Source organism: Electrophorus electricus, chromosome 14 (genome assembly GCF_013358815.1).
Source record: "Electrophorus electricus isolate fEleEle1 chromosome 14, fEleEle1.pri, whole genome shotgun sequence".
Classification (NCBI taxonomy): Eukaryota; Metazoa; Chordata; class Actinopteri; order Gymnotiformes; family Gymnotidae; genus Electrophorus; species Electrophorus electricus.
This window is the reverse complement of record NC_049548.1, coordinates 6839368-6865456: the sequence shown is the minus strand read 5'-3', so window position 1 is coordinate 6865456 and position 26089 is coordinate 6839368. Positions and strand designations below refer to the sequence as shown.

Sequence of the window (26089 nt, the reverse complement as noted above, 5' to 3'; positions counted from 1 at the left end):
AAATTAGCTTCAGTGTATTTGTTTCCTGATCAAGTAGGCTGCTGTTGCTGGCTTATTATTTTACTGGCGATTTTCACCATTCTATTAGTTGGACCCTTGGGGACAGATTTGTTTCTTATCCTACAGATTTGCGAGTCTCGTGAATCGTTGTTTCATTCCTCTTTTTAAGTTTCATTGGCAACTGGTTGCTAAAGCAATAGATGTGATGTCCCCAACAAAAAGTAGGCCATACATGGCATCGCCTCTTTTAATTTGGAACACGAGCCACATGTAGCAACATGTGTCTGCCTAATTGAAAGCAGACTGTAGGCTTATTAGGCGACTTTATCTTACTTTACATTAATGTATAACTAGCAAGAAGATAAGCAATCTTAAATAATGCTGTTTTAAATTAATTGCGTGTTTTTATCCACCGTTAGTTTGGTTTGCGTATGAAATACATTAGGTTGCCCTACGCCTAATGCAGTAAATCTACCAAGTGAACCTCTAGAATCTCTGTTTTTGTGAACCATTAGCATTCTCTCATCCTTAAACAAGATATGAAGGCTATAGCCTACTTCTCGTAATTGTGTGTGATAGAGGGCTTCAACCATCCATGCTTAAAGGAACCAGATATATAGCCTATACTATTATAGCCCATATACTGTTATACAATATGAATGAATATAATATAATAACTGAATTGAGTTGTTGAGGTATCTTTTCTCCAGAACACAAATAGGAAAAAAATAATAATTTTTTTTAGAACAAAGTCCTATAGTGGTGGTACCTTGAATTGTGCTTTACTTTATATTTAATTTAAAATGTCTTACACTAAACATTAGAATTGCCTCAAAATAACTGAATTTCATTCCTGTTATATTTTACCATTGAAGTTCAGTAATTTATAGTGATTTGGATCAAGTCTGCTTATCACAGATTAATACCATATAGCCTGCAATCTTTTGCCTGAAACATTTCAAAATCACAGATTATTTATTTAAAAGGCTACAAAGAAAAGAACAGTATATTTCATAAGACATGCCAGTGCTGAGTACTTTATTATATTAGTGGGGTGGCGGGGGGGGGTAAGAAAGCCACCTGTATTGTGAGAGAGGGATAGTTGTGCAAAAATATGTTTCATGTGATTTTAAATTCCTAGAGGCAGACATGTTTAACAGCAAATTCTTGGGAAGAAAAAAAAAATCAATACTCCTCACCCCAGGCACCAAGTGTACTGTGTAGATTCCTGTAGTGCACACCAACTCAGATCACAGATGGCTGGCTTGAAATAGATACAATCCTGGAAACGTTATACTTTTAACAAAATGCACATTAAAATATCTCTTGATAGCTGAACTTTATTACTAGCAAAACAAATAAAAATCCCAGATAAGACATGAAAATGTAAAAATGTAATTAATTGTTCACAAATATCATTCAAATATAAATCACATTTGCAGAGTTTAAAATAATAAAAGCTAGAAACAAATCAGCAAATAGCAAAGGAAACTTGCTAAACATATAATTTTTTGAAAAAATGCATAGGTTTGGGGTACATTAACACATCTACCAGAAATGGAGACAACTAAAACCACACATGCTTCAGTAAATATGTTCTCAAGTGTGTTATGTTTCTCAACAATAAATCTCACAAAGGTTAAAACAAAGTTAAATTGATTTGTTGTGTTGTGAATGTCATTGTGCACAACAATGAATCGTGAATGTACAATTATGTCCAAATAACACATCATAATGGACTGTGAAATATATTTTATTTAAATGTAGCACATGTGACTGACACATAAGAGTAAAACAATAATAAACAATGACTGTTGTTGCTGATTAATACAGACAAGATTGTAAACTACTATAAAAATCTGCAGTCGCTATGTCAAGCAAAGATTCAGTCTGTCAGTTAACTGTGTCAGTTAAAGTTCATCATGATTCATGCTCACTTTGTCCTCTAACACACTTTTGCTGTCATAATAAGAGGCCATGCCATGTTCTTTGACTTCTAAAAGTTTTGACATTGTTTGACTTCTTTGGAAAATGGAAAAGGTGAATGGCTCTGGCCATTGTTTTGGTGAATGTACTGTAAAAAGAGAAAACAACAGAGTAGATGAAAGGAGAAAATTCCTGAAATGCAATACAAAGTAGGTAGATGGAAAAAACATGAAGCTAAAATCAACACAAGTGGGGGGGTGGTGCAAATGTGGTTGTTAACAATTTTAACATTGTCCAAATATGAACATTTGTTTCTTTTAGTGTTATATTTACTTTCATGTCCTGCAACAGTCACTATATCCCATGATTATATGAATGTATATGTCCCCCGATAATCTAAGAGACCTGTTTGGCTTGAAAAAATGTAATATAAATAATTGGGATGAGGCTGGGTCTAGTCCCTGAACTCAGTGGAGCTCTTGTTTTGGTCGTTTGCCCCTGGTCCAGACAGACCAAGGGAGTTGATCACAGGGTAGGTCCATGATGTTGCTTGGGTCACATGACTAGACAGAAAAAAGACATGTCACATTAAGCAAATGTATTTTTCACAAATAAATTCATGGGCTGTTTTTCAAAAATAGTTTTTCATAAGTATCATTATATAGTAAACCCCTCACTCTAATCATTATCTTAACACCAGTATGCTTTGATGAAACAGGCCTGGGTCATTTCATGCAGTGTGTTTAATGTGATACTTAATCAAGTTATGATAAACCTTATTCTATGTTACATCTGAAAAACCAAGGCTTGATCAAATGTGATGTTAAAGTGCAAATGATTGTCTGTTTTAGCTACTTATTAGACATCTTAATGCTGTTCATATTCCATTTGAATATGTCAAAATACCCATTAGCTTGCAAAAAGAAACTTCAACTCTGTGAGCAGACAGACAGCAGGAGCTGGAGTCAGTGCTACACTTGGCAGTCTACTGTAAATGTTTGCAGCAATGTTATTGCTGTGTTGGAGGCACAGTGATGCACATTAGGGCTGAAAATAAGCATGGAGATGGAAAAGCCTATATCATTTTGTCAGCTGCTGAAGACTGGAAGGTTAGTATCTGTTGTGGTTCAGAAAAAGCAATATTCTTTTTGTGCTATTTTCAGAAAACAATAATTGTAAATTAAAGATTTAAGTAAAGAATAAATAGTTATCAATGAGCATGTTAGAAGCCATTTTGTCCCCCATACCAGAAACTTACTTGATGTAGTATTTGACCCCATCTGCAGAATAAGCTTTATCCCAGCCATATGGTAAGATTGAGGGCAGAGAGATAACAAGAAGACAACATCCTTGTTCCATTTTCTTTTCCAGCTGATAAAAGCAGGTTAGTATACCACACTTCTGCTGACTGTCTACATCCTCAGTGGGTTGCAGCAGGGAAAATGTCCTATCTGCAATTTATGGTGCTGGAGTAAATAGGCACATATAAAGTGTTTTAGCATGCAAACAAACAAAACACTTATGAATCTGATGCGCTTGTTGACTTCTGATTTAGTATGCTGTACATATCATTGCAAAGCTGAAATGAAAAATGTAATAATTTCATGGAGCTTTCAGTAGGCTACATCATCCACTGTCCTTCAGTTATTTATATTTCACACTTAAGATCCAGAATCCAAAACACTACACTGCTTTACACACTGTTCTAGGGAACAGCATGGCACATTTGAAATGATAGTGGGGGGATCAGCTGAGAACACTGACTCTAAAAACCACAAAAAGTCTAATTTGGCCTTGTTATGATGACTCTTCAACAGGGGCAGTCTTACTAGGTTTCAAATCCCTGCCAAAGCCTTTCCAAAGTGACCCTGAAATACCCAATGTAGGAAATTTAACACCTAGCAACATAACTCAGTGACCACATCATTAGAAACATTACTTATTGGTGAAAAAAAAACAAACTTTGTAAGTACACATTTCAGGCCCCAACCCATCTGTTACCAAGCACAGTTTTGTGTTAGTCATCCTACAACAGTCAGTTTCTGTTCACAGGACTGCTGTTGGTTGGATGGATTTAGTCTGCAGATCTTTCACAATGCAGCAGTGATACTGACACATGTAAAAACTAAAGAAACTCTGCTGTGATATATTCAGTTCAGTGCAATGCCCACGACAACACCACAAACAACACTATGTGCTTAGCCCAACTAATGTCCAGTTAACAGTGGTCCTTTGGTCAGAAGCTGGACAATGATCAGTGTGGTAGAAGCTAGATGATCAGTTGTGCAGGACATGTGTATCCAATACAGGTGATCCCGTCTGGAATTCTCTAACTGTAAAATGAACAAGACAGGTGTACTTAATAATATGGCCAATGAGTGCAGGGCCAAGATAGACATTTCTAATAAAGTGAATGGGGAATGTATATCTGTTAATACACACAATGTAAAGAATCAAATCTATAATATATTTATCACATATCTTCCAATAAAACAAGATATTTAAAAAATGCTTAGTGATAAAAAGTATATAATGGCTTATTTAACTGACAGCCAAAGCCAAAGACAAATCAGTCAGGTTTTAAAGTTTTACTAATTCCCATGCATGTTAACTGGCCTATAATCAGTAAGAAAATAGAGAATATTTAACCCCACACTAATGATGACATCAAATCTTAATCAGCCCTTTGTTTGCTGTGAACCGTACTTTAATGAGGATTGTTGATTTGTTGGAAGCAAGGTATTAACTTGCTTAAGATGTAGTCAGATAAGAGTGTGTTGGGATTGGGAAAAATTTACATTCAAACATAATTTGGTCCATTCTTCTTTGGCAAAATGCCCAGAGAGCTATACAGTCTAAAAGAAATATGTAGTTACAGTCTTTTTGGCACAAGTTCCATAAAATGCAATATAGGCTCTGGTGACAAAGCATCTAAGAAAATTGCCCGGTCCTGCCTGTTGATGAACCGATGCTGCCAGTAGATTACCTGATGCTGTCATGTCAGCAACAGCCCGCCCACCCTAAACCCACTGGAGTAACTGAGGCTACATTGAAGTGGCTACTTTGACTAAAAATAATGTAATAAAGTAGGGATTGGTTGCTAGCTGGGCTGCACAATGTAGGATGGGCTCCCTCTTGAGTCTTGGTCTTCCCAAGGTTTCTTCTTTAATCCCACCCAGGGAGTTTTTCCTTGTCACTGCTACCTTCTGCTTGCTCATTAGAGATCTGAACCCATACATTTGTAAAGATACTTACAAAGTATGCTGTAATAATGCTACATAAATACATTTGAAATTTGAAAATTGAAGGGACATTTCACTTTGCTTCTTTATTGACTGAGCCGATATTCAGTTTTTCTATTGGTCAGGATTGGATCAAAACTTGGGTCTCTCTGCCACCATACTGATGAGTCACTGAGTAGTCTGCAGTTTGTCACATGACAACCCATGCAATGTGTCTCCCAAGCTAAGACCGCCCTCATTGGTTTCAGTGGGTAAGAAGAGAATAGCACTCCATGTGCAACTTTAAAAAAAAAGAAGACAACACTCAGCCGAAATGTGAGCATCATTGTTAGAGAGGTCACATGTTGTGTAGTGTGTGAGCCATGTTTACCCTGAAGTCTTGCTCTCTTTCTCACTCTCCCTCCCATCCTTCTCTCTCTCTCTCTCTCTCTCTCTCTCTCCCTCTCTCTCTCTCTCTCTCTCTCTCTCTCTCTCCTGGTCCTTTGGTTCCTTTTTGATTATCATTCTGACCCCTCCCCACAGTCCTTGCTCTTTCACTCTCCATCCTCTCTCATCTATCCGTATCTCTGCATCTTTTCTTAATATTTCACTCCCCCTCTTTGACTTCAAACTGAGCATGTACATTTTTTGAACGAAAGGCTTCAAATGTTATTAAACTGATAGTAACGCTAGATGATAATCTGTGTAGGGGGGGGGGGGGGGAATCTGGGAATGCGGGTGAATAAATACATCTTGTGATTCTTCTACATGACATGGTCCAAAAAAGCAACTTTGCAAAAATTAAATCAAATTACATAAGTCACTTAATCACTTTCACACATTTTATTTTAGACTAAATCAGTCACTCAGAATATGGAGAGGCATTGTATATTGCTTGGGAAATTGTCCTCAGAATTAGATTAATTATATACTGGATTTTACACAACACAACTACCTCTATTTGTTGGTAAGGTAAGTTTAAGGAACTTTCTTGTCTTAGTTATTTGTCCTTCTAGCACATTGCTGAACCAAGGCATGAAAAAGCACAGATTGCTGCTTAGGTTTTTCAGTAAGAAGAAATAACCATCACAAATAGCTTTATAGCTTAATGCTAAGACCATTCAGATAGACATACAATATGATTTTTGTTCGACATATACATAAACTATGATCATCTTGAGGTTACATTGAAAATAAGGGAGAAATTTAAACTTTCAGCGAGATACAATTCTGCTGTTCGTGAATTTATTTTTTAAATTTGGATTGATTTACTTCATTAAAAAGTATTTTGATTTTTGGTATTCAACATAAGAGAAGATGATTTTATTATAGTGGTTTTTTTTTGTTCATTTCTACCAAGAGTGGCAGTTAACTATAATAGCTGAATGTAATAATTTTCTAGGTTTGAGGAAATCAATTGGTCAGCTAGAAGATTTCTGATAGTTGTGCTCTACTAAACAACCTTATTTATCAGTCAATGTGTAGCATGGTTATATACTCTAGCATGCTCCATGACATAGGCTGCTTTTGAAGAACCTCACAGGTTGTTTTTTTCACAGCTTTGTATCTAGGCAACGATTTCAGCAGTGAGGTGAATCAGACCCGGTGGGCTTATTTTACCAGTAAATGCACATTCACATTAGATTGCATTTCCTTATAGGGTGACCTAATTCTTTTCAAACTGTATGCCACAACAAGATTTTTTTTTCCTGATGGGTTTATGCCATATTGTACAATATGCTTCTGAATTATTGACACTCTTGGTAGATGAACAAAAAATGAAAAATGCCTTTGATAATGTTACAGTGAAATTATGTCAAAAATCTAACTTTTCCCTGAGGCAAGTCATTTCAAAGAAATCAACAACACGATTTTAAAAATATCAAAAACATGTGTCTCAATTATTGCAGTTCCTTTCACATGTTACAATTTTAATCAGAACCAAGCCTTTAGGAATTCTTAAGTGGTCATATATTACTGTTTTTCTAGTGTATAAACATGAGTGACATGTGGATCAAAAACCCTAAGCCATCCATCAGACCCACAAATTACATATGGTAAAATAATGTATACCTTCATAAATAAGGAAATGGATATGATAAAAAGCACACCTAAATTGGACCTGAAATAAAAAAAAACATCTTTCCTATTAGGGCAATAGTTAAACCTTTTGAGAAGTATGATTACCCCGTGATTAGAAAATTCCATGTTACGACAGTCCTGCTCATTGCTATTCACATAGCTAACAATGCACCACTTTACTTGTACTGTAGAACTGTGGAATGTGGTGCATTAAAGCCCCTTTTGCAGGGCACTCCCAAAAGGGTTACAGAATTTTCAAACAGCTGCAGCTGAGACAAGCCTCCCTGGAAAAGGACACACGTGTCCTGGGCATCCACATTTCAGAGGATATATCATAGACTGCCAATACCACAGAACTGATAAAGAAAGCACAACAAAGGCTCTACTTTCTGAGCTCTCTAAGGAAAATATACCTCAGCAAAGATCTGCTTGTCATTTTCTACTGCTGTAGTATTGAGAGCATCCATATGTACAGCGTCTCGACATGGTACAGCAGAGACAAGCCCTGTCGTGGGTCATCAAGTGCACCCAGAGAGTCACTGGAAACCACCCATGACCTCTCGAAGCAATCTGCAGTTCCTGATATTTCTGTACAGTCATCAGCATAAAGTCATTTGCATACACACCGCTGCCACCACCTTTTTCACTCTCCAGCCCTCCAGATGGCGCTATAGGTGCACATGCATCCACACTGCAAGACTGAGGAACAGTTTCTACTCCAGAGCTATAATATTCCTGAACAAATCCATTGAGAATCATTAGAAAAAAAATATTTTGGTTGATTTAGATGCCGTGGGTTAAACTGGAATTGCAAAGTCACTTACGGTCCACCTCTAGAATGGATCTAACCGTGCGACTGAGCTCCTTGGCCTCTAAGGCAAGGGTTGAGGCCATCCTGGACACCTTAACTCCATCTCGTGGAGCCAAAGCTTGAGAATGCGCTGCCTGCTTCAGTTCATTCTGAGAGCTGCAAGACAGGAAAAGTAGCACCTATCAAATTATATATGATTATATATTTACAAGGAATAGACTGATTAATTAGGTTGATTGGATACTCTAAATTTTCCTGTGTGTGTGTGTGTGTGTTCATGTATGTCCAGTGATGGTTGGTCCCCTTTCCCTGTGCCTAGTGCAGTCCCCCAGGGGTCTGTGGCTTCTGATCGAGAGTACGCTGTGTGCAAAATTGGCTGCTGCTTCTCATCAGATGTGTGAGTGTGTAAAAAAAAGAAAAAAAAAGAGTGATATTTGTAAAAGCATCCTTGAGTTTGAGAAAAGCACTGTATAAATGCAAATAATAATAATAATTAAATGGTGGACTACAATAATATTAGAAACAAAATAGAAGAATATTTTGCTGTAGTGCAGATTTTATTGCAAATCTTCATGTCCCTAGTTCCCTTCAAAAGGACATCTATGAAATGTTTAAAACCAACCTCGTTAGTTATTGATTATTGATGAGGATAACAAATAACGATTATTTGAGAAAAAATGTTTAACTCAGCAGCCTGTGGACTAGTTATAGTCTAAGTGGAATTTCTATTAGTCACTTTTCCACTTAATCTTTCTGGATGAATATTACCCTATTGACAGTTTGCACTTTTTATTGTCATCACAATTGATGATGATTATATTGATCTAGGGTCTGATCTGAACAGAAAGTTGAGTGGAGAGAAGTTAAAAAGGGGGGAGCTGACAGCCTTGAAGAAAATATAAATATTCATATTCATGAATGCCCATATAATTGTAATCACAAATGCAGCTAAATATGCAGACTGATAAGAAGCTTTCTGCTGTATAATGCAGATTTCAAAACTTCTACTTTTGATTGTTCTGTTCAGCATTACATTTTGGTAAGACTGGCATGACAGACATGCAGATATACATGTCTTTGGCTGCTCAAGAGAGAAGCAATGTCCAGTAAAAATCAAAGAAAAACAATATTCTGTTGATATAAATCAATTTATTGAATTACCTATTTGTTGGCCTCATTCTCATGCTGTAAATATGTTGGAATGGGATTTGCACTGTAATAGCTCCTCCATCACACAAGTCTGCATGAAATCCTTTTGAACAGGATTTTTCTACAAATGTCTTAGAACCTCAGGTGGGGGAAAGTGCTGTTTTTGTATTAGGTGTATTCAGTGGACTTGTTACAAAAGCTAACCTGACGTGTTCTCCCTTTGACCTGAATTGAACAAAACATGCAGAGCAGGGGAGCATGAAAGCTACAAGACAGCACCCAGCATGACACTTCATACAGAAAGGGGGTTTGGGGGAAGATGCTTCATGTGCTTAGACCCACTGACATGGATAGAGTGTTATGGAATATTGGAATGTGTTTATCCATCTATCTATCTATCTATCTATCTATCTATCTATCTATATATATATATATATATATATATATATATATATATATATATATATGTGTGTGTGTGTGTGTGTGTGTGTGTGTGTGTGTGTGTGTGTGTGTGTGTGTGTGTGTGTGTGTGTGTGTGGAGTTCTCACCAATACTCAGTTGGCAGTTAAAGGTATTTAGAGGATATGTGACATTCTGATGTCATTACATGCTAAATTTATGTAAAGATATTTTTCATTATTTATTTGACATCATTAATTGTTCATTTTACATGTACTGATAAGGGTTGAAAGCCCTGTGAAGGAAGCAGCAACCACTTGTTTATAAGGGGGCAGAAATGTAAATGGAGTATCATATGTCTTTTTAAGTGATCTTTATCTCTGATAACCAATGAAGGGTGACAACATCTATGTTAAGACATTTAAAAGTTCATTCTAGTGCCTTCATTGATGATGGTTTATGTTGAACAAACGCATGCCATGAGCATAAAAATGTCACTAAGACACTGTATTTCTTGATCAAAGCTAAAAGAACATTAATATCCACCACAGATTTTAGTTCAAAAACACTTTCTATGTTTTCTTTATGTTTTTCCTAACATATACTATTCTCACTATTCTCCAGACCCCAGATACATACTAATACTCTCCAGACCCCAGAAACATAACTACTGCTAGGAACTATATGAACTATATATATATATGGTCAGTATATACTGGCGGTGTTATGCCAGTGCCTAGTTATGCCAGTGATAGCATTACACCTGCTTTCTGCTCAAAATCAAGCCTTTACGAGTGACCTTTGACCTCTGCAACCCTCTGCAACTGCTTTGAAAGTCTTATTGTGTCAGTCATTAAAGGACACCTTACAGCATTAAATCTAGGAGGGATTATTGTTATTTCTGTTGAGTATGAAACATTTAACTGAATTTCTTTAACTGTGTTCGTTTTAATGAGGGATGCTTGTCTAGCTGTTGATTGGACATGAGGGTAGAGAGAAACTGTCATGGGACGTTCCTCCCCGTGAGTCATGTGGTATGGCCTGCTGCATGGCAGGGGGGTTCACCTTATTTGTAACCACGCCCTTTGTAATTGTACGCACCTGCACAGGGCTTAATGTCTTGTGTCTTTTGTCTATTTAAATCTCTGATAGTGTGTGTACTGTGATGGTCATTGTTAGTCTGCTGCTATATGTGAAACTCGTATGTAATCTTCGTTCAATGTTACTATAGTCTGTGTTTCGTTACATGTATGAGTCATGACTTTCATTAATGTTGTGTATGAGTGCCACTGTTGTTGTTTGTGTCTTTTGTTAATAAATGTGTCACTTCATCGAGGGAGTCTGTGTGTCCAGTTCCATGCCTATCGCCACTCGGGTCAGAAGATTCCTTACACTTACCTATAGTTTCTAAAAGCCCCTTGGTTTTCTCTTAGGAAGTCTTCCATGACCTGGGATAGTTGAAAATAATGTAATTTAGATGATATAATTTAGATTATTGTATGCAAAAATATATATTTTCCTGGAAATCGATTAAGCTCGTCTTGAATAAAATTGTAATATCAGTAGTAAGTTCATTTTAGCTTAGGTTTAGGACTAATCTTAGTCTAACATAGGTATCATTTTCATTTTTTTCATAAGCTTTTGTTTAGTTTATGTGGTCCGTGACATTTAGCGTTCGTTTGGGTTCAACAGGACATTTAGTAATCAGAAGGTTGCCAGTCAAGCCCCACTGCTGGACCTCTGAGCAAGGCCCTTAACCCTCAATTGTTCAAATTGTGTTCAGTCATAATTGTACATATCACTTTGGATATAGCTAAAGCTAAATGCTATGACCCTTAAATGCTAAAAATGTATTTCCATTATTTTAATTATATCAGTCATATTTTATGTCTTTTCAAACCATTGTTGTATTAATTTCCTGAATGATTGAATGTCCTTACATAGCAGTAGAAAAATAAATGAACGAATCTTAATATAGCAGTGACTCCTCAGGTTGCAGTGAAAAGATAACTCTGACAACAAATTCTCTCAACTTCAAGCCAATGTTTATATCAGAGTTGTTTACAAGTTAGAACCAGGTCTTGATTGGGCAAATAGGGTTCTCCTAATGGGACCATTAAAAAATCCCCAAAAACCAGTTAAATTCAGATCTTAGAGTACATGGTATACCTTTGGGTTCTTACCCCATAACAGAGTGCAAGCAATACAAAAACTTCTGAAAAGGTGTTCTTCATTGAACATTAACATACATTACCTCCACAAAGTGCAGAAGTTTACCCGTAGATATTTGAAAGCCTTTTTTCGCAGCTTCACTCTTTTGTAACTGACACTCGAGCAAAGCAACCCTCTTCTTCAGTTCTTTCTCTTCCTGTATGAATAGTGGAATTACCAGAAGGTTTCACCTATTTAAAAAGTATCAACTGTATATTGACAAAATTAATGACTGACATTTTGGATGACCCATCTACAAAATGTACTGAAGTGAAGCAAAGATAATATTTTAGCAATTATGCTAGTGTTCCATCTCACAATGGCTATACATGAAATTGAGTACCTATTATTAGGCTTAGGAACTGTGCTACTACATTAATATGCTTTTTCTATGAAATAATTGAAATTCTAATTAAATATATAACATAATCTGAGAAGATGTGATGTTTCATTTAAACATCATTGGCTGTGATCTTCAGCGACACTGAAGTATGCTGTTCCACCTCCTCCTGATATCTTCCATTCAGTGAATTTGAGAGAAAAAAAAAAAACAGCCTTACAATTACAGTACAGGAAATAAGGCTCCCCTGTGACCTATGAGGTTGCTAGGAAGAATTTTCAAGAATAACTTCATCAGCCCACGTCACCCCGCGAGATCATGTTAAAGTCTCCACTGCACATCAGCCCAGTTACTGAATAATACAAAGCAAACAGTGACCTACTTTCATCGGTACAGGATGGAAGGAAAACCTGCTCTGGATCTGGGCAGGGATGCAGAAGTGGGGATGAGAATGTGAAACTAATGCTTTCGTGGGTGGCAGACCTGCTTCCTCTGGCGGATACCTTGGGCTGGCTGAACCTTTGGCTCCTCTGGGACTTAATCTCTGCTGTCTCTTCCTCCAGGAGGCGGATGACCTCCTCATAGTCCATCTCCATCCCCCGCGTCTGTTTCTGGGCAGCCTCGGCCAGGTGGAGGCACGCCTGCAGAGCACTTCCTTCTTCCACCGCAGCTTTTGCCTCCTGCAGTGGAGTGGTCAGGGAGAGAACAGCACTGCTCAGATTGCACATACAGCATAGCAGAAGAACATAACCTGGTGCACTGCAAGACAGGCCCAACATGTGCTCCCTCCCTCCTGCTCCCTCTCCCCCTAACCACTCCTCTTTAGAACCCCCACCCCCACACTCACAGCATGACCGAGCACTGTTCAAGATCAGCTTCAACTCTTACAGTACCCTGTCCAATTGAGTGCAGAGGCTTTCACATGTCGTGGCTTGCACAAACATGACTTTTTGAGTTCATTTAACCTATAGAGAGTAAACAGACCATGGAGTTGGGCATGAAAGGCACAGCACCTGCAAAAACAGGCTGCAACATAATGTGGTGAGGGGACTACATCTCAGTCCTAAAGAACACAGTCAACAGAAGACCAAACAAAAGAAATGCAAGCAGTTCAGGGCAATTACAAAGCACTGGTTTATCACAGGGCCCAACAAAGGAGAGGCAGCACTAGCGCTTTGAATGATTTCACTACCCAAAATGATTCACATTTGCTTCTACACACCTGTGCTTACTTGATACACCTGATAATTTGAACTAATGTAAACCTTTGGAAATGAGATATTAAAAATCTTTCAAAACTTCAAGCCCTGTGCCAAACCTTACATCACAGTTGCCGCTGGCAAAACAAAAACATGACCTGAAGCGATGCCTAGACTCAAAGCTCCAGGCTACACATGCAATACAAGCACACCATTTACTATAAGCCTCATTATCTTACTCATAAACAATCGGTATGCCAAGAAAAATATAGCTAATATTCTATTAGATTATTCTACTTTTAAGGCACATATATGTTTAAGTATGCAGAAGAAAAAGATGCACAGCCTTTTCTACTGGTGGGAAGGACAGTTTAGCAGTCAATTTAATGCACCGCATATTTGCAGCATTTTAAATGCTCTGCAAGCACGCTGCATGTCGCAATGACTCAAATGGAGACACCTCATCCCCGAGCCACATGGCCAGCTCCACCTCACATGGGTCATAGCTCCTCCACCCCCACTTTTCAGGGCCCTGTGCCCCTGGTGTGATGCGTGGACAGCCCCGTTGCCTGTACACTCATCTCCAAAGGGAAGGCTTAAAAGCCTGCTGATCCTCCACTGTGCAGCAAGTCTGCCTACCTGTTACTCTAATGGCATATGTAGCTTGGGGAGAGTGGGTGGGGAGGTGAAAAGAGCAGAACGGATTCAGAGAGGCAGATCCAGGCTTAGTAGAGAGAGAGAGAGAAAAAAAAGCCTCTTTCACAAGGCTTTCAGCGCTATGCTCAGCTGCCACTGCTCTGAACTTGGTAATGGGGCTCAGTGCCATGCTGACGCCACAAATCAGAGCCACTATGTGGAGCATGGTGAGAGGGAAGAGACGCGTTGCCTTGAGTGTTTCACAAGACCAGGAAATGTCAAACAGTTCCAATAATTCAGGTTCACCCTTATTCAAAATTAATGAGTTAAAAATATTCTAATAATGAATAATGCTGATCAGACACAAATTGGATAAACACTCTTATAAGTTGATCAAACACATCAAACATATTTGATAAATCTTATGAATTCCTGTTGAGGTAATTATAATACTGTCAACCACCAGCTGCAATAAAATATTTGAACATAGTTCAGAGTCATGAAAGACAAAAAAAAAAAAGGCTAAATCAATAAAATCTTAGTACAAACAGGAAATGTAGACTACAAATGGAGAGCAAAAAGCTTCTCTGGCATAATAAGACTGCATGAAAAAACACTAGCACTACTTCAAAGTCATAATTTCAATGTCCTTCAACATACTGGCAAAATTAATTAGAGAGTAATAGGAGTTGGCATGCTCTTCTTGAATTTGGTTTATGTAACTGCACTTCTGAGGCTCTGAGATGGAATCCATAGGGTTCCTGTGAGTTGAGCTCATTTTCATGACTCAGAGAACAGAACTATTCCAATACATGAGCTATCATGTGTACCATCTCCTAAATACTCTAACTCCCACATGTAGTGGGTGGTGCACATCTCCTCAACCCAAAGATGCTTTGAGTTAGTATATAATACTGAAAATTGGATAGCCTGTAGAGGACAGCATGGCCATATATGGTAAAATACATTTTAAAAAGTTAAAAATAATAAAACATGGAATATTCAGCATAGTTTGTACTGTGTTGTGGACATTTAAAATAAAGAAAGTATTTGTCCAAACAGAACAACGGTATAGGATTACACTGCAGAGAGCACCTGTAGTGGCCATAAACCGGAATGTGAATGTATCTAGAGCTCCTCCTAGGGGAACTTCCAAAACTTTACAATGCAAATCTAATTTTGACAAGGTCCAGTTAAATAACACTTGCTTACCTGTTTGACTTTAATAAGCTCCTGCCGGACATTATGAAAAAGGTTATCTGATTCAGCCAACTTGTCCTGTTAGAGAGATGTAATATGTGAATATTTTTCTATTCAGCTGAGTTACAGTAATCCCTATCCAGTAGAATAAATGGCTTTAAAATATATTTGTGAGCTGAGGCCCTAAGGTGAACGGATAAATAAACTGGTTCTTACATGAACAGATATAAAACAGTTACCTGCAGTCTCTTTATCTCTCTTAAGGCATCAATGTGATCTTTTCTTAATCTTTCCATCTCATTAATGTCATCAGAGTCAGACGTCAATGCCTTGGAGATCACAAAATGGCACATACTTTCACCATGGCTATATGCATACAGCCAATGTAACAGCTTTTTAATAGCATCATTGCTCAAAATTATTTTTGCACAATGGGATAGATTGTTTAAGATGTATATAAACCTACTAGATTTTGATGGCTTGATGAGGTGTCATTGAGATCATCAGATGTGAATCTGTGTGTTTCCTGTTCTAGTCTAGGCTCATCTGTCAACTTGAAGAGTTCTTTTGCCAGAGTCTCAAAATCTGGGTTAGAAAACGTGAATTATTATGTACTTAAGCATTGTACTCTTCTCTGAATTTCATCTATAGACAATAATGGAGACATTCTGAACAAAAATAAGCCTTGTTGGGACATAAAAATTTATTCCACTCTTTTCAGCATTTAATAACAATAAATTAGTACTTTTACTGTAATTACCATCTTGTTACTGGACAAACTTTGTGAGGTTTCCTCACCTACATAAGCTACAGTCCCATCAGGGCCCACGTGAAGCCTCTCTCTCAAAGTCTGAAGCTGAGATTCAGCTGGAATAAGCCCCAGTGATTCCAGAGCCTTTGAACAGAACCAAAGTCCTTTTAGAAAAATGCAGTCAGTGTAGTGTAGTGTCCTCTAACCACCCCTCCAAATACACATGCGCACACACACACACACACACACACACACACGCACACGCACACACACACACCTCTACAATCTCTCATGCACATGCAACACATAATTTACTTTTTAGATCAGCTGCTACTTACAAGGTTTTTGACATGCTGCAAAGCTCTTACAAGTCTCAAGCTATGGGGTTTATTATTACATCCACTAGCAGTTATTACTAGAAACTACTCTGGCACAGCAGCCAATAATGCCATGAGCCTCATGATCAAGCAAGACAGTGAAGACTAGGCAACAAGCCCATAATGGCTCAAGAAAAGAGGGGAACGTCTCTCCAAAGCCTGAAGGCAGGGTCATCCACATTTAGCCAAAAATGCAAAAAAATGGTTTTAATCTGTAATCTTACATGTCACGAGTCTTGTCAGGCAGCAGTTGTCAGCCTGATGGGCATGCAGACAAGGGCAGGGGGCAGAGGTCAAAGGGGCAAAGGACAGGGGTGTCAGAGGGCAGGCACTCACCTGCTCCAGCCTCTCTAATTTTACTTGGGAACTAGAGCTGTGTGGAGTTGGCCTTAACTGGGCACCTGCGAGAGGGGCGCTGGGCTTCCAGGGTTCGGCAACATCTGCCAACACACACAGAAGAGAAGGTCCATTCCTGTGCATGGCTAACATTATGACTCAACAGAAATTACTTTTTGCATGACAAATTTTCAACCATTTGAGTGATCAGATCTTGTTAGCTCAAGTTTATATGTGCTTCAAATTTTCCTCAGCAGCAAGTTACTCTGTTTGTCAATTTTCGGAGACCCAGGAGAAATGTACTTTTTTTCCACTATAACTTAACAAAGTGGTTCTGATTAATGTGAAAAAAGGGCATAGAGCACCTTACAGTGGTGTAAGGAAAAAGCCCAATGCTGTTCAGAAATGTTTTTGCCAAGGAAACAGAGCTAACCATGTACATCGGGACAAAATGACTACCTGTTGAGCAAAAAAAAGGAAGGACTATATACAAGCTGATTTTATATTGATGTTACGCATACAGTTTATCCATGCATAAACTGTATGTCTGACAGTAAATAATTAGATTTACACTGATGTGCCAAATGTTATGGGATAGCAGCACATAAATAGACTATGAAGTGGTGTTACCTAAGGAGATGGCTTGGGAACACTTACACCTGTATAAGTTGTGAGGTGTTATTTTGTGAGTGAGGCTAAACACAGGCCAGAGTGCTCATGGCAAGGTGATGCAAATTATCGGAGTTTGAATGAGGCATGATAGTGGATGCCAGGTGAATGGGATATTCCATTTCAGGCATTGTGGGCATTTAATATTCCTCAAGCCACAGTGTCACCATGTGTACCATATGTCATACAAGGCATTACCACCTACAGGGGACAGCACAATGGCCGCGCGCAGGTGCTTAATGATCGTGATCAGCGGCATCTGTTTAGAATTGTCCTTGTGAACAGAGGAGTGACTCTGGTAGAAACCATGTCCACATTCAATGCACGAGGCCCCACATGCATATACTGCAGGTCAGCAGGTCTTTAGCTTCCATAGGATATCAGAGCAGAAAACCCACCAGAGTGCCTCTGTTAACACCACTACATTGGATACAGCACCTCACCTGGGCTTGTGAGGTTGCTTACTTAACCCTAGAGGTCTGGCAACATTATCCAATGAGTCATGGTACTAATTGTTTCAGGTTGATGGTAGGGTTCGTGTATAACGCAGACCCCTTGAAGCCATGGACCCCTGTTGTCAGCAAAGCACTACACAGGCTGATAGTGGTTCCATACTGGTGTGGGATGTGTTCTCATGGCATAATTGGGTACATTGGTCCATGTAAACACATTATTGGCTGCTACGTTTCACTGCCTGGTGACCATTTACAGCCCTTCATGGACTTGGTGAGGAGGTCTATTCACACCTGAGATCCTGCACCTACAAATACCACAGTGTTGTGGATGGCTTTCCCAACAGTATGGCCCAACATCCCTCTAGACAACTTCTGTCCACATGTGGAATTGATGCCATGTCGAGCTGCCTCACTTTGCCAGGGTAGAGAAGGTCCTACACGATACTAGCTCCTGTCCCATGACTGTTGGCACGTCAGTGCACTTCCTTTTTATAGGGTGTACAGTTTGAAAAAGTCTGTATTTATGCTTAAAAAATAGGCTTCAAATGGAATTTTGTTGTAAGTGGACATCCTCATTATTATTAAACAACTCCATTTATATCCTAAATGGTCCTTTGAAATTCAAAGCAGTCTGTGCCCCATATTTAATTTCTCCTATCCCTTTCTCATTCTCTTTTCATCTGTACTCTATCTGGCTCTACTGGCAAATGAGGCTGTGAGTCAGATCACCAACCAGCATCACTACATGGTCAGACTCTCTTTACAGCATAAGGACTGGTAGGCTTGCAGGAAAATACCTAAATTACTATTTCAAGATTTTTCACAACTTAAATAAAGAAGAGATGGAAATCAGGACACAAACACAAAAGACACAAGTCTGACTTCCTAGATTACAGATACAGTGTATCAAATCTCTCAAATATTAGAGTTATACTGTGGTTTTGTTAGATCTGTATGGCGTAATTGATTGGAGAATGAAACCAACCCACCTTCTGAGTTCTCAGTAAAACTCAGTTGACCAGTTTTCCAGAGTAGATTAAGGCCAATACGCATTGTCAAAGGGGATTCTTTTTAGTCTATTTCCTGCATATTTTTAAAGTCCTCTAAGTGGGTGGCAACTAAAAGCTATCTAAAGTAATATAGAGCTTAACAGCAGAGTTAAAACCTGACCTCAACAGACATTGACTTATTATTATCCTATTATTTTTGTGGTACGTCCATTTCCATCTGATTATATTAAGTATCCAGTTGGTTGGATTATCTCTAGTAATAAACAGTACATTATCTCATCAGCACATACTGAATGTTTGCCTTAGAGGACAGGTAATCCAGGTGATTCTGAATTGATCGTCTCCTAGCATCTGATTTATTTCCTGATTTACTAATACTGTTCAATTTCAAAATATCAGTAAACAAAGCCAAACTACAATTTGTCCCTCATCAGGCCCTACAGTCAATAGCCTGTCAATAGTTTAGTCAGAACTGCAATACCGGAGATGTCCTCTGTGATGCAGGCACTCTCAGGAGGGGAGGGAGGGGGGCGCTCTGGTTTCACTGGCATTGCTCGTACCTATGGCAGTGAGAGACAAGGGCAAAGCCAGCATCCTTAAACTGTCAACCAGTCTAAACAGTCTATGACGGTCTGCTCTGCATAGGTGAATTTTGTTAAGTATGTCACTGGCTTTAAGACAAAACCAACCTGGAATATGGTCTTTAGGAATAATGGTTTGATGGATTGTCCAGATTGGAACATTAATAGCCAATTATAGCCAATGCCTTACCTGAGTCAGATCGACTGAAGGCAATGATTCACTTCTAGAGGTGGGGGTGGGGGAACTCCTGGGCATTATACCTCGAGGCAACATTATTGATCCCAGGCCTGGGGGTCTGTGCTGGGGGACAGTGATACACGGCAGCTGCAGGGAGATAGGGCTGTGGGGGCCACTGCTGGAGCCAGAAGAGGACCTCCGCCTAAAAAATGCTATTTCCACTGTGGGCTCGGGTCTGAGGTGCACAGTCACAACCAATGAAATTTGAACACCTTTGTAAAGTACATTCAGTTAACCTATTATACCATATACAGTTGGATGAATAATGGAAGTCTGATAACACTGGTATTAAACCTCTATTGCGCATTTACATAAGGAATGCACTGCGGTGTTGTTCAGTGCTGCTTAGACTGGGGTATGAACTTTGTAGAAATCTCTGACCTGAGCTTGGTTCGCCTTAAAATGCTTTTGGCCTCTTCGTGTGTTACTCCAATAAATGATTCTTTATTGATAGATATGAGTTGATCTCCAACATTTAGTCTTCCATCCTACCAAGAAAACAGTAAAATTGGCAAAACAATAAAAATAATAGTCAAACATTATTGTTTATGTGACATACACACACACACACACACACACGCACGTTTTCCAAATACAAAGTAAACACTAGACATATATTAGTATCACTCTGTGTTTAGCAGTTTAAAACCTTTCATGTTTTTGTAAGAAACAACATACAAAACCTGTACTGTGCAATGATTCAACTATTCACCCTTTGGCAATCTCCTCCAGGTACAATTTCCTGAATGAACACCATTGGCCCCTCTGCACAGTTAGCTCCTCCCTTGATGACCAAGCCTAAGCCTGTTCGCTTGGCAACACATATCAACTGAATCATGCAGTCACTAGGAAAACAGAGGTGAAAATGACAGCTATAATCACTTGGAAGGTGATATATATATATATATATATATATATATATATATATATATATATATATATGAATGAACTAATCTTTTGCAGGATTTTACACTCATTCAGGCTGAGCATCTGTCATTGCAACAGCATGGCTTTTAAAAGCACTACAGGCTTACTCACCAATGCCTGTGTAAGTGTATTATCTAACATTTTAATCTCAGATTTAAAAAACAGTGTAACAATAAGCAAATCTTTTCAGTACATAAAATACAAAGCAATTAAAAGGTAATAATAAAGTACAATTTAGTTGAAGTAAGAAAGCCTACTTAGATATTCTCCCACTGCATCCGAGCATACAGCTTTTACCTGCAGACCTGCGGAGCTATTTCGGCTGTGCAGTATTTAGGGTTCAAGATCGTTGACCTGGAAGATGAGGTCGATGAGGCAGCATCAGCCATCGTGCCTGAGAAGGACAAAGATTTCATGAACACATACTATTCATTAATTGCCAATTAACAACATTAGCAACAACAATAAATCAATAAAAAAGCTTAGGCTAGTGCACTGTAAAACCAAGAGCATAATCCCTGAACTCTTTTCTAGGTTGTAGCATTTGGTTCCCTGCACAGGCTCACAGGCTACACAGTATTGCCCCTGAGTGGTTAGAGGAAGGACATGGGTAGACCTGTGGTGTTGAGTCAGCAGACATGGTGCCTACCCTGAGACTAAACCCTCCTCTTCTGGATCTTGATGTGGGGGCATGACCCCCTAGAGCATCTGAAGGTGAATAAAGGCCCCTGACCTATTTTGAAACTGAAAACTGTTGTCATTTTGACATAGTCATCTGTACTTGGAAGACTTCAAGCTTAACATTAGCTTTTGTTAACAACATATCGTAAAGTACCCGTGGAGAACGGAGGAGGAGATGTCTTGCCAGATCCTGGGCTTGCATTGCTGTTAGAGCCATATTTCTCCATAAGTTCAACAAACTCTCTCCTAAGAAAACACACAGATGTCACTACTATACAGGAAAACAAAGGAAACTTGCTACTTGTTAATTTTTAATTGTTAGCCAGGACCTGATACTGAAGTGCCATTTAAAAAGCACTTCCTTGATTACTCTTTGAGAAGAGGGTGACTGGCATTTACTTAGATTATTCTCTTAACCATAGTATCCAAAAGCACCAATCATCATACCCTAAAGATGTTGTGTCCACCCAGTATTGACCATTTGATTCTCAAGTCTATCTTTATTGGCGATCTCTTGAGTCTTTTTGTTTGTTGGTGGGGGAAAGGGGTTCCCTGATTTAAATTTTTTTAGTCATGGCCAATTCCCACCCATCAGGTATATCTCCTCTATCAGGGAGGGCAAGGGCTGTGACATGCTATCTCAGAGGCACATGCAGCCAAACACTACCGCTATGGTTCATGCAACATCAGGGGACTGCACAACACACTGAGATCTGAGGATAGTACCCTCAGCTCCTGGTATATGAGCTCACAGTGTTGCTGTACTTGATAGGGGAGAAAGTGTATGTTACCCCTCCCTCCCTGAGAGCACAGCCAATTTTGGTCTCTCAGGCTCCTGGCCATGAATGGCTGTGTCATCATCATGGATCAAACTCATAATCTCCACATGATAGGTAAAATGCTTTTCTGTTGCAATACCCGTTTTGATTGATGCTTTATGCTTTGGATTTAATTGTTTGAGGACTGGTTTTCAACGCCTGGGATTCTTTTGAGCCTTAGTGTTGTGTTCCTTTGCTTGTTCCAACCTGACTGCACAATCAAGAAGTACTATATGAATAAACAAAATTTGCTTTCTATGTTGACTTCCATTAGCAGTGATTGCAATCTCAGAGGGTAGCCCAGTGCTCTCACTCAGTAGGGTAAGATTGCTACTAATTGACTGGTGGCCTTAATATGTTGACATGATAACAGGTTCTAGGTGAGAGTGTACCACAGAATGTCTTGGAGACCAGCAGAATGCCAAGTCAGTTAAATAAAGCCAGTAGACTGTGACAGCTGCTCTATATAGCAGCCTTCCAATCAGCATGTTTCACTGGCTTGTGTGTTTGTTCTGGAAATTTCCCACAATATGCTTTTTCAACATGAAGCAGTCAGAAAGTGACAATGTTTGACAAGACTATGGCTAATGAGGAATGAGGGAGACAGAGTTAACCTTAAACATCATAACTTGATGTGCAGAATATGCAACTACATTGCATTTGCACAATTTCGACCAAGAGCCTCAATCAAGTTCTAAAGTCTTAATGTATTAAGAATATTTTTAGACTCATAAAAACAATCAAGGGACTCATCCAATAATGGACTTAATGCAGATAATAACAATAATACCACACCAGACCCAACATTTCACACTTCTCTACAGGTCTGTTCATGTTAAGACCTGTTTGGTTTTTTTTGTATTACTGGCACTTTCATTTATATTAAATTCTACTTAACGGGTGTCTGAGTCAAAACTGAATATGATTTTTAGGTGTAATGCGGGTGATAAATAAATAAAGAAATGAAGCATTAAAGTGCTCCACGACTCAGTGCTCAGTTTTCATATACCTTGAATCATGATCCCGGGCAATCAGTAGTGACATGTGGTTTGTGGCCGATGCTGTGCGTAAAAAATCCACTGCCCTGAAAAAACACAGCAGAGGCCTTAATTTCCCATAGGCACATTATCCTTATACACTCAATATTAAAATGTTATGATGTATATTTTTAGCACTTATAGTAGACTCATATAGTCACAGTATGAGTTGTACATTATGGGAGATATTGGTTAAAGGAGAAGTGGGGTTTCTGGTGTTGTTTTTTTTCCCTCCAGATGTACAATGTCTTATATTGTTCCTATTATCATCACTTCAGCATTAGAATGCTTACCTTTCATTTGTAACACCCCTTAAATTCATATTGTTGACGTATAAAATTAGGTCACCAGCTTTAAGTCGGCCTGACAAAAACAGAACTAATGTTATCCAAATTAACAACACTGAAGGCACCTACCATGTACACATTGTGAACAAATGTCAACATTACCATCCTGTGCAGCCATGCCTCCAGGTAAAACCCACTTAATGAAAATGCCAAACCTTTCCCCACTCAGCTCTCTGTAACCTCCGATGATTTTCACCCCTGGCATACAGAAGTAACACCTGGTGATTATTTCAATCATAGTAACAACTGAACATGTTTTTTTTTCTTCCAGTATATTTTATACAAGATAATTGATGAACTAATTGCAACATAGAAATTGTGAAGCAGAAATCTCATGTTGACCCTGCTCTGACATCTCACCAAGTCCTTTTCTGCAGTTTGAGAATTCCAGTCTCTGCACAGCACGGTTAATGCCATGAGGTCCCATGACTGTCCTGAAAAACACCACCCCTACTGTGTATATGTAGTTAATTACACTTGAAAAAACAGCATCACAAAAATCAGAACCTGGTATAAAAAGCTAACTTTAACCACTTAAATGTAAAATGTATCCTAAATGGAGCCAATCAAAGGGAAAAAATAGTAATATTACATAAAATCATTATAAAAAATGTTTTTCATTTATGTAGTTATTACATAAAAGGAAGTAGGTTACAGCAGTATTTTACAAAAACTGCACTGCAGAGGTAAACAACACTGCAAAGGTACGTCACGCTTATGTAGGCCATTAACCACAATGTTTAAAAGTTAATGTATCACACAAAAAGCAAATCTCCAACATTATTTAATCAAGTGACAAAGTTTTTAATGTTAATTTGTTTTAAGTAATATATGATAAAAGCACATTGGCAGTTTATCATTCTGGTAGTTTGTAATGACAGTTTTCACTATATTTAGTGTACTATATTGTTTACTATAATACACTATAACTGAAGTATGTATTATAATGCATTGGTCTATTAAACCAAACAACATGACCATGACATGAAGAACACTCTCGTTATCTTAGTTCCTGTAGTTCAAACATGAGCTAATGGGATGGGGCTTCAAGCAGTGGTCACATAGAGATAATTGAAAATGTTAAACAAATAACAGCCCTGCATATCAGTAATGTGTTTGAAATGCAGTGTAATTCTACTACTGTCATTCTAATTTAATCTCTCTGTTACTGATAAGAGAGGTGAGGGACAATGAAAACGAACATTAGGAATAACAACAAATCAGCTGTTATGTTATGTTAGAATGTGTCTAACCAATTCAATACTAGATATGGACATCCTGCAAAGCTATCACTCTTCTAGCACGGTGATGTTCCATGACCAGCTGTCCTTAAGAATTTACATCTTAGTTCATCACAAGAGCCGATGTGATGGTTCTTCATATATTAATACAAAACAAACAAAAGAATACATCCTAAATGTATGCTACATTAGTGTATAAAACCTCAGAGTAAAGCAAAGTACAAGCTTTAATACACACTTAAGCACAAGCATAAGCACAGCAAATCCTCATCACCTACATAAATCCAGCTAACCTAAAACTAATATTCTCTAATTTCCAGAGGATTCTCATTTCCAAATGCTGACCACAACTAAATAAATCATGAGCATATTATGAGGATGACAGAAGCAAAATTAGTATGAAAAGCATGTTTTCTAAATATGAATATATTCTGCGTTAAAACGCAGGACAACCTACCAGTAAAGCAGTGACAGTCTGTCAAAGTGCTCTGCCTCCTCTGTCTGTGGCTGCATTGGCATTGCAGGTCCAAAAAACACTGATGAGATATCATAAAGGTAACCTCATCACAGGGTCAGGAAATGACAGTTCAAATCAGTCTGATGACCGAGAACAATTTATTCAGACAGTTGCAGACATGCACCTACCTATCCACTAATCTCCCCTGATACCCAGCAGTCACATGGTACATTTCATGTCTCCGACTGCCAGTGCTGATGTGTCTCTCTCTGAAAATATAACAAACCTCTATACACTAAACAAACACTGATCTAGGTTGTTAAGATATAAAGGAGACTATATATTAACACACACATCAGGCCTAGGCAAAGGGTAATTACAGAGGACTGAGTGGCTGAGTGGGATAATTCAGCACTTGCACTTAACAAATCCACAGATAAACTACCCAGAATAGTACTTACTTCAAGCTACTAATTACAAAGACAAATCTACACAAAATACTGATGCAGAACATCAAACACTGTGGCAGTCTTGTGGCAGTCTTGTAGAATAAAAGTGTCAACTCAAAAATAATGAAATCCAATAACTTAAACATACAAATAAATCATGGAAATACAAATAGATGTTTTAAATGTGGAAGTACATTTTTAAAAATATAAAAAAATATAAAAAATGTAAAAATGTAAAAAATGTAAAAATATATAGGCTAAAGAAACTGATACAGTCTATGTGGCACAAATGTAAAAAAATACAATATAAAATTATTAAAATAGTTTTTTTATTTAGCTTTGCATATACTTTGCTATTCATTTGCATTCATTTTTTATTTACTCACTTTTTCCCATTTCTTTTCATTATGAATAGGAATTTAAAATGCATTACAGTTCTAAATCAAAAAGGTAAAAAAAAGAAAACTGGCTGGACCAAGACTTGACTGATTGAACTATCATTTATAAAGAAATGGTGAAATAAATAGATTACATAAAAATA

The 26089-nt window shown here is 38.2% G+C and overlaps 1 protein-coding gene across 1 annotated transcript; it reads right to left on the bottom strand.

Moving 5' to 3' along the window:
* Nucleotides 1–1605: 1605 nt before the first annotated feature.
* On the bottom strand, nt 1606–25161 carry stxbp4 (syntaxin binding protein 4). The gene is made up of 22 exons (XM_035533745.1): nt 25100–25161; nt 23762–23835; nt 23504–23599; nt 23348–23417; nt 23027–23101; nt 21354–21445; nt 20816–20912; nt 20304–20436; nt 19973–20079; nt 19544–19766; nt 19254–19332; nt 16639–16742; nt 15973–16069; nt 15641–15759; nt 15414–15503; nt 15187–15252; nt 12643–12819; nt 11843–11956; nt 10987–11036; nt 8055–8196; nt 3185–3243; nt 1606–2489 (listed from the first exon to the last, which is right to left on the bottom strand). The coding sequence occupies exons 1-22, from the start codon at nt 25159–25161 to the stop codon at nt 2381–2383; spliced, it is 2235 nt and encodes a 744-aa protein (XP_035389638.1). The 3' UTR covers nt 1606–2380.
* Between the last annotated feature and the right edge of the window lie 928 nt (nt 25162–26089).

What these genes read in the sequence shown, in the direction of transcription:
- stxbp4 (XM_035533745.1), bottom strand. Translation starts at nt 25,161, where the DNA reads ATGCCAATGCAGCCACAGACAGAGGAGGCAGAGCACTTTGACAGACTG. An exon ending in TTAAGGCGAACCAAGCTCAG is followed by an intron (nt 19,767 to 19,972) that starts GTCAGAGATTTC and finishes TGTGCACCTCAG; the next exon opens with ACCCGAGCCCACAGTGGAAA. An exon ending in AAAGGTTCAGCCAGCCCAAG is followed by an intron (nt 11,957 to 12,642) that starts GTATCCGCCAGA and finishes CTATTCATACAG; the next exon opens with GAAGAGAAAGAACTGAAGAA.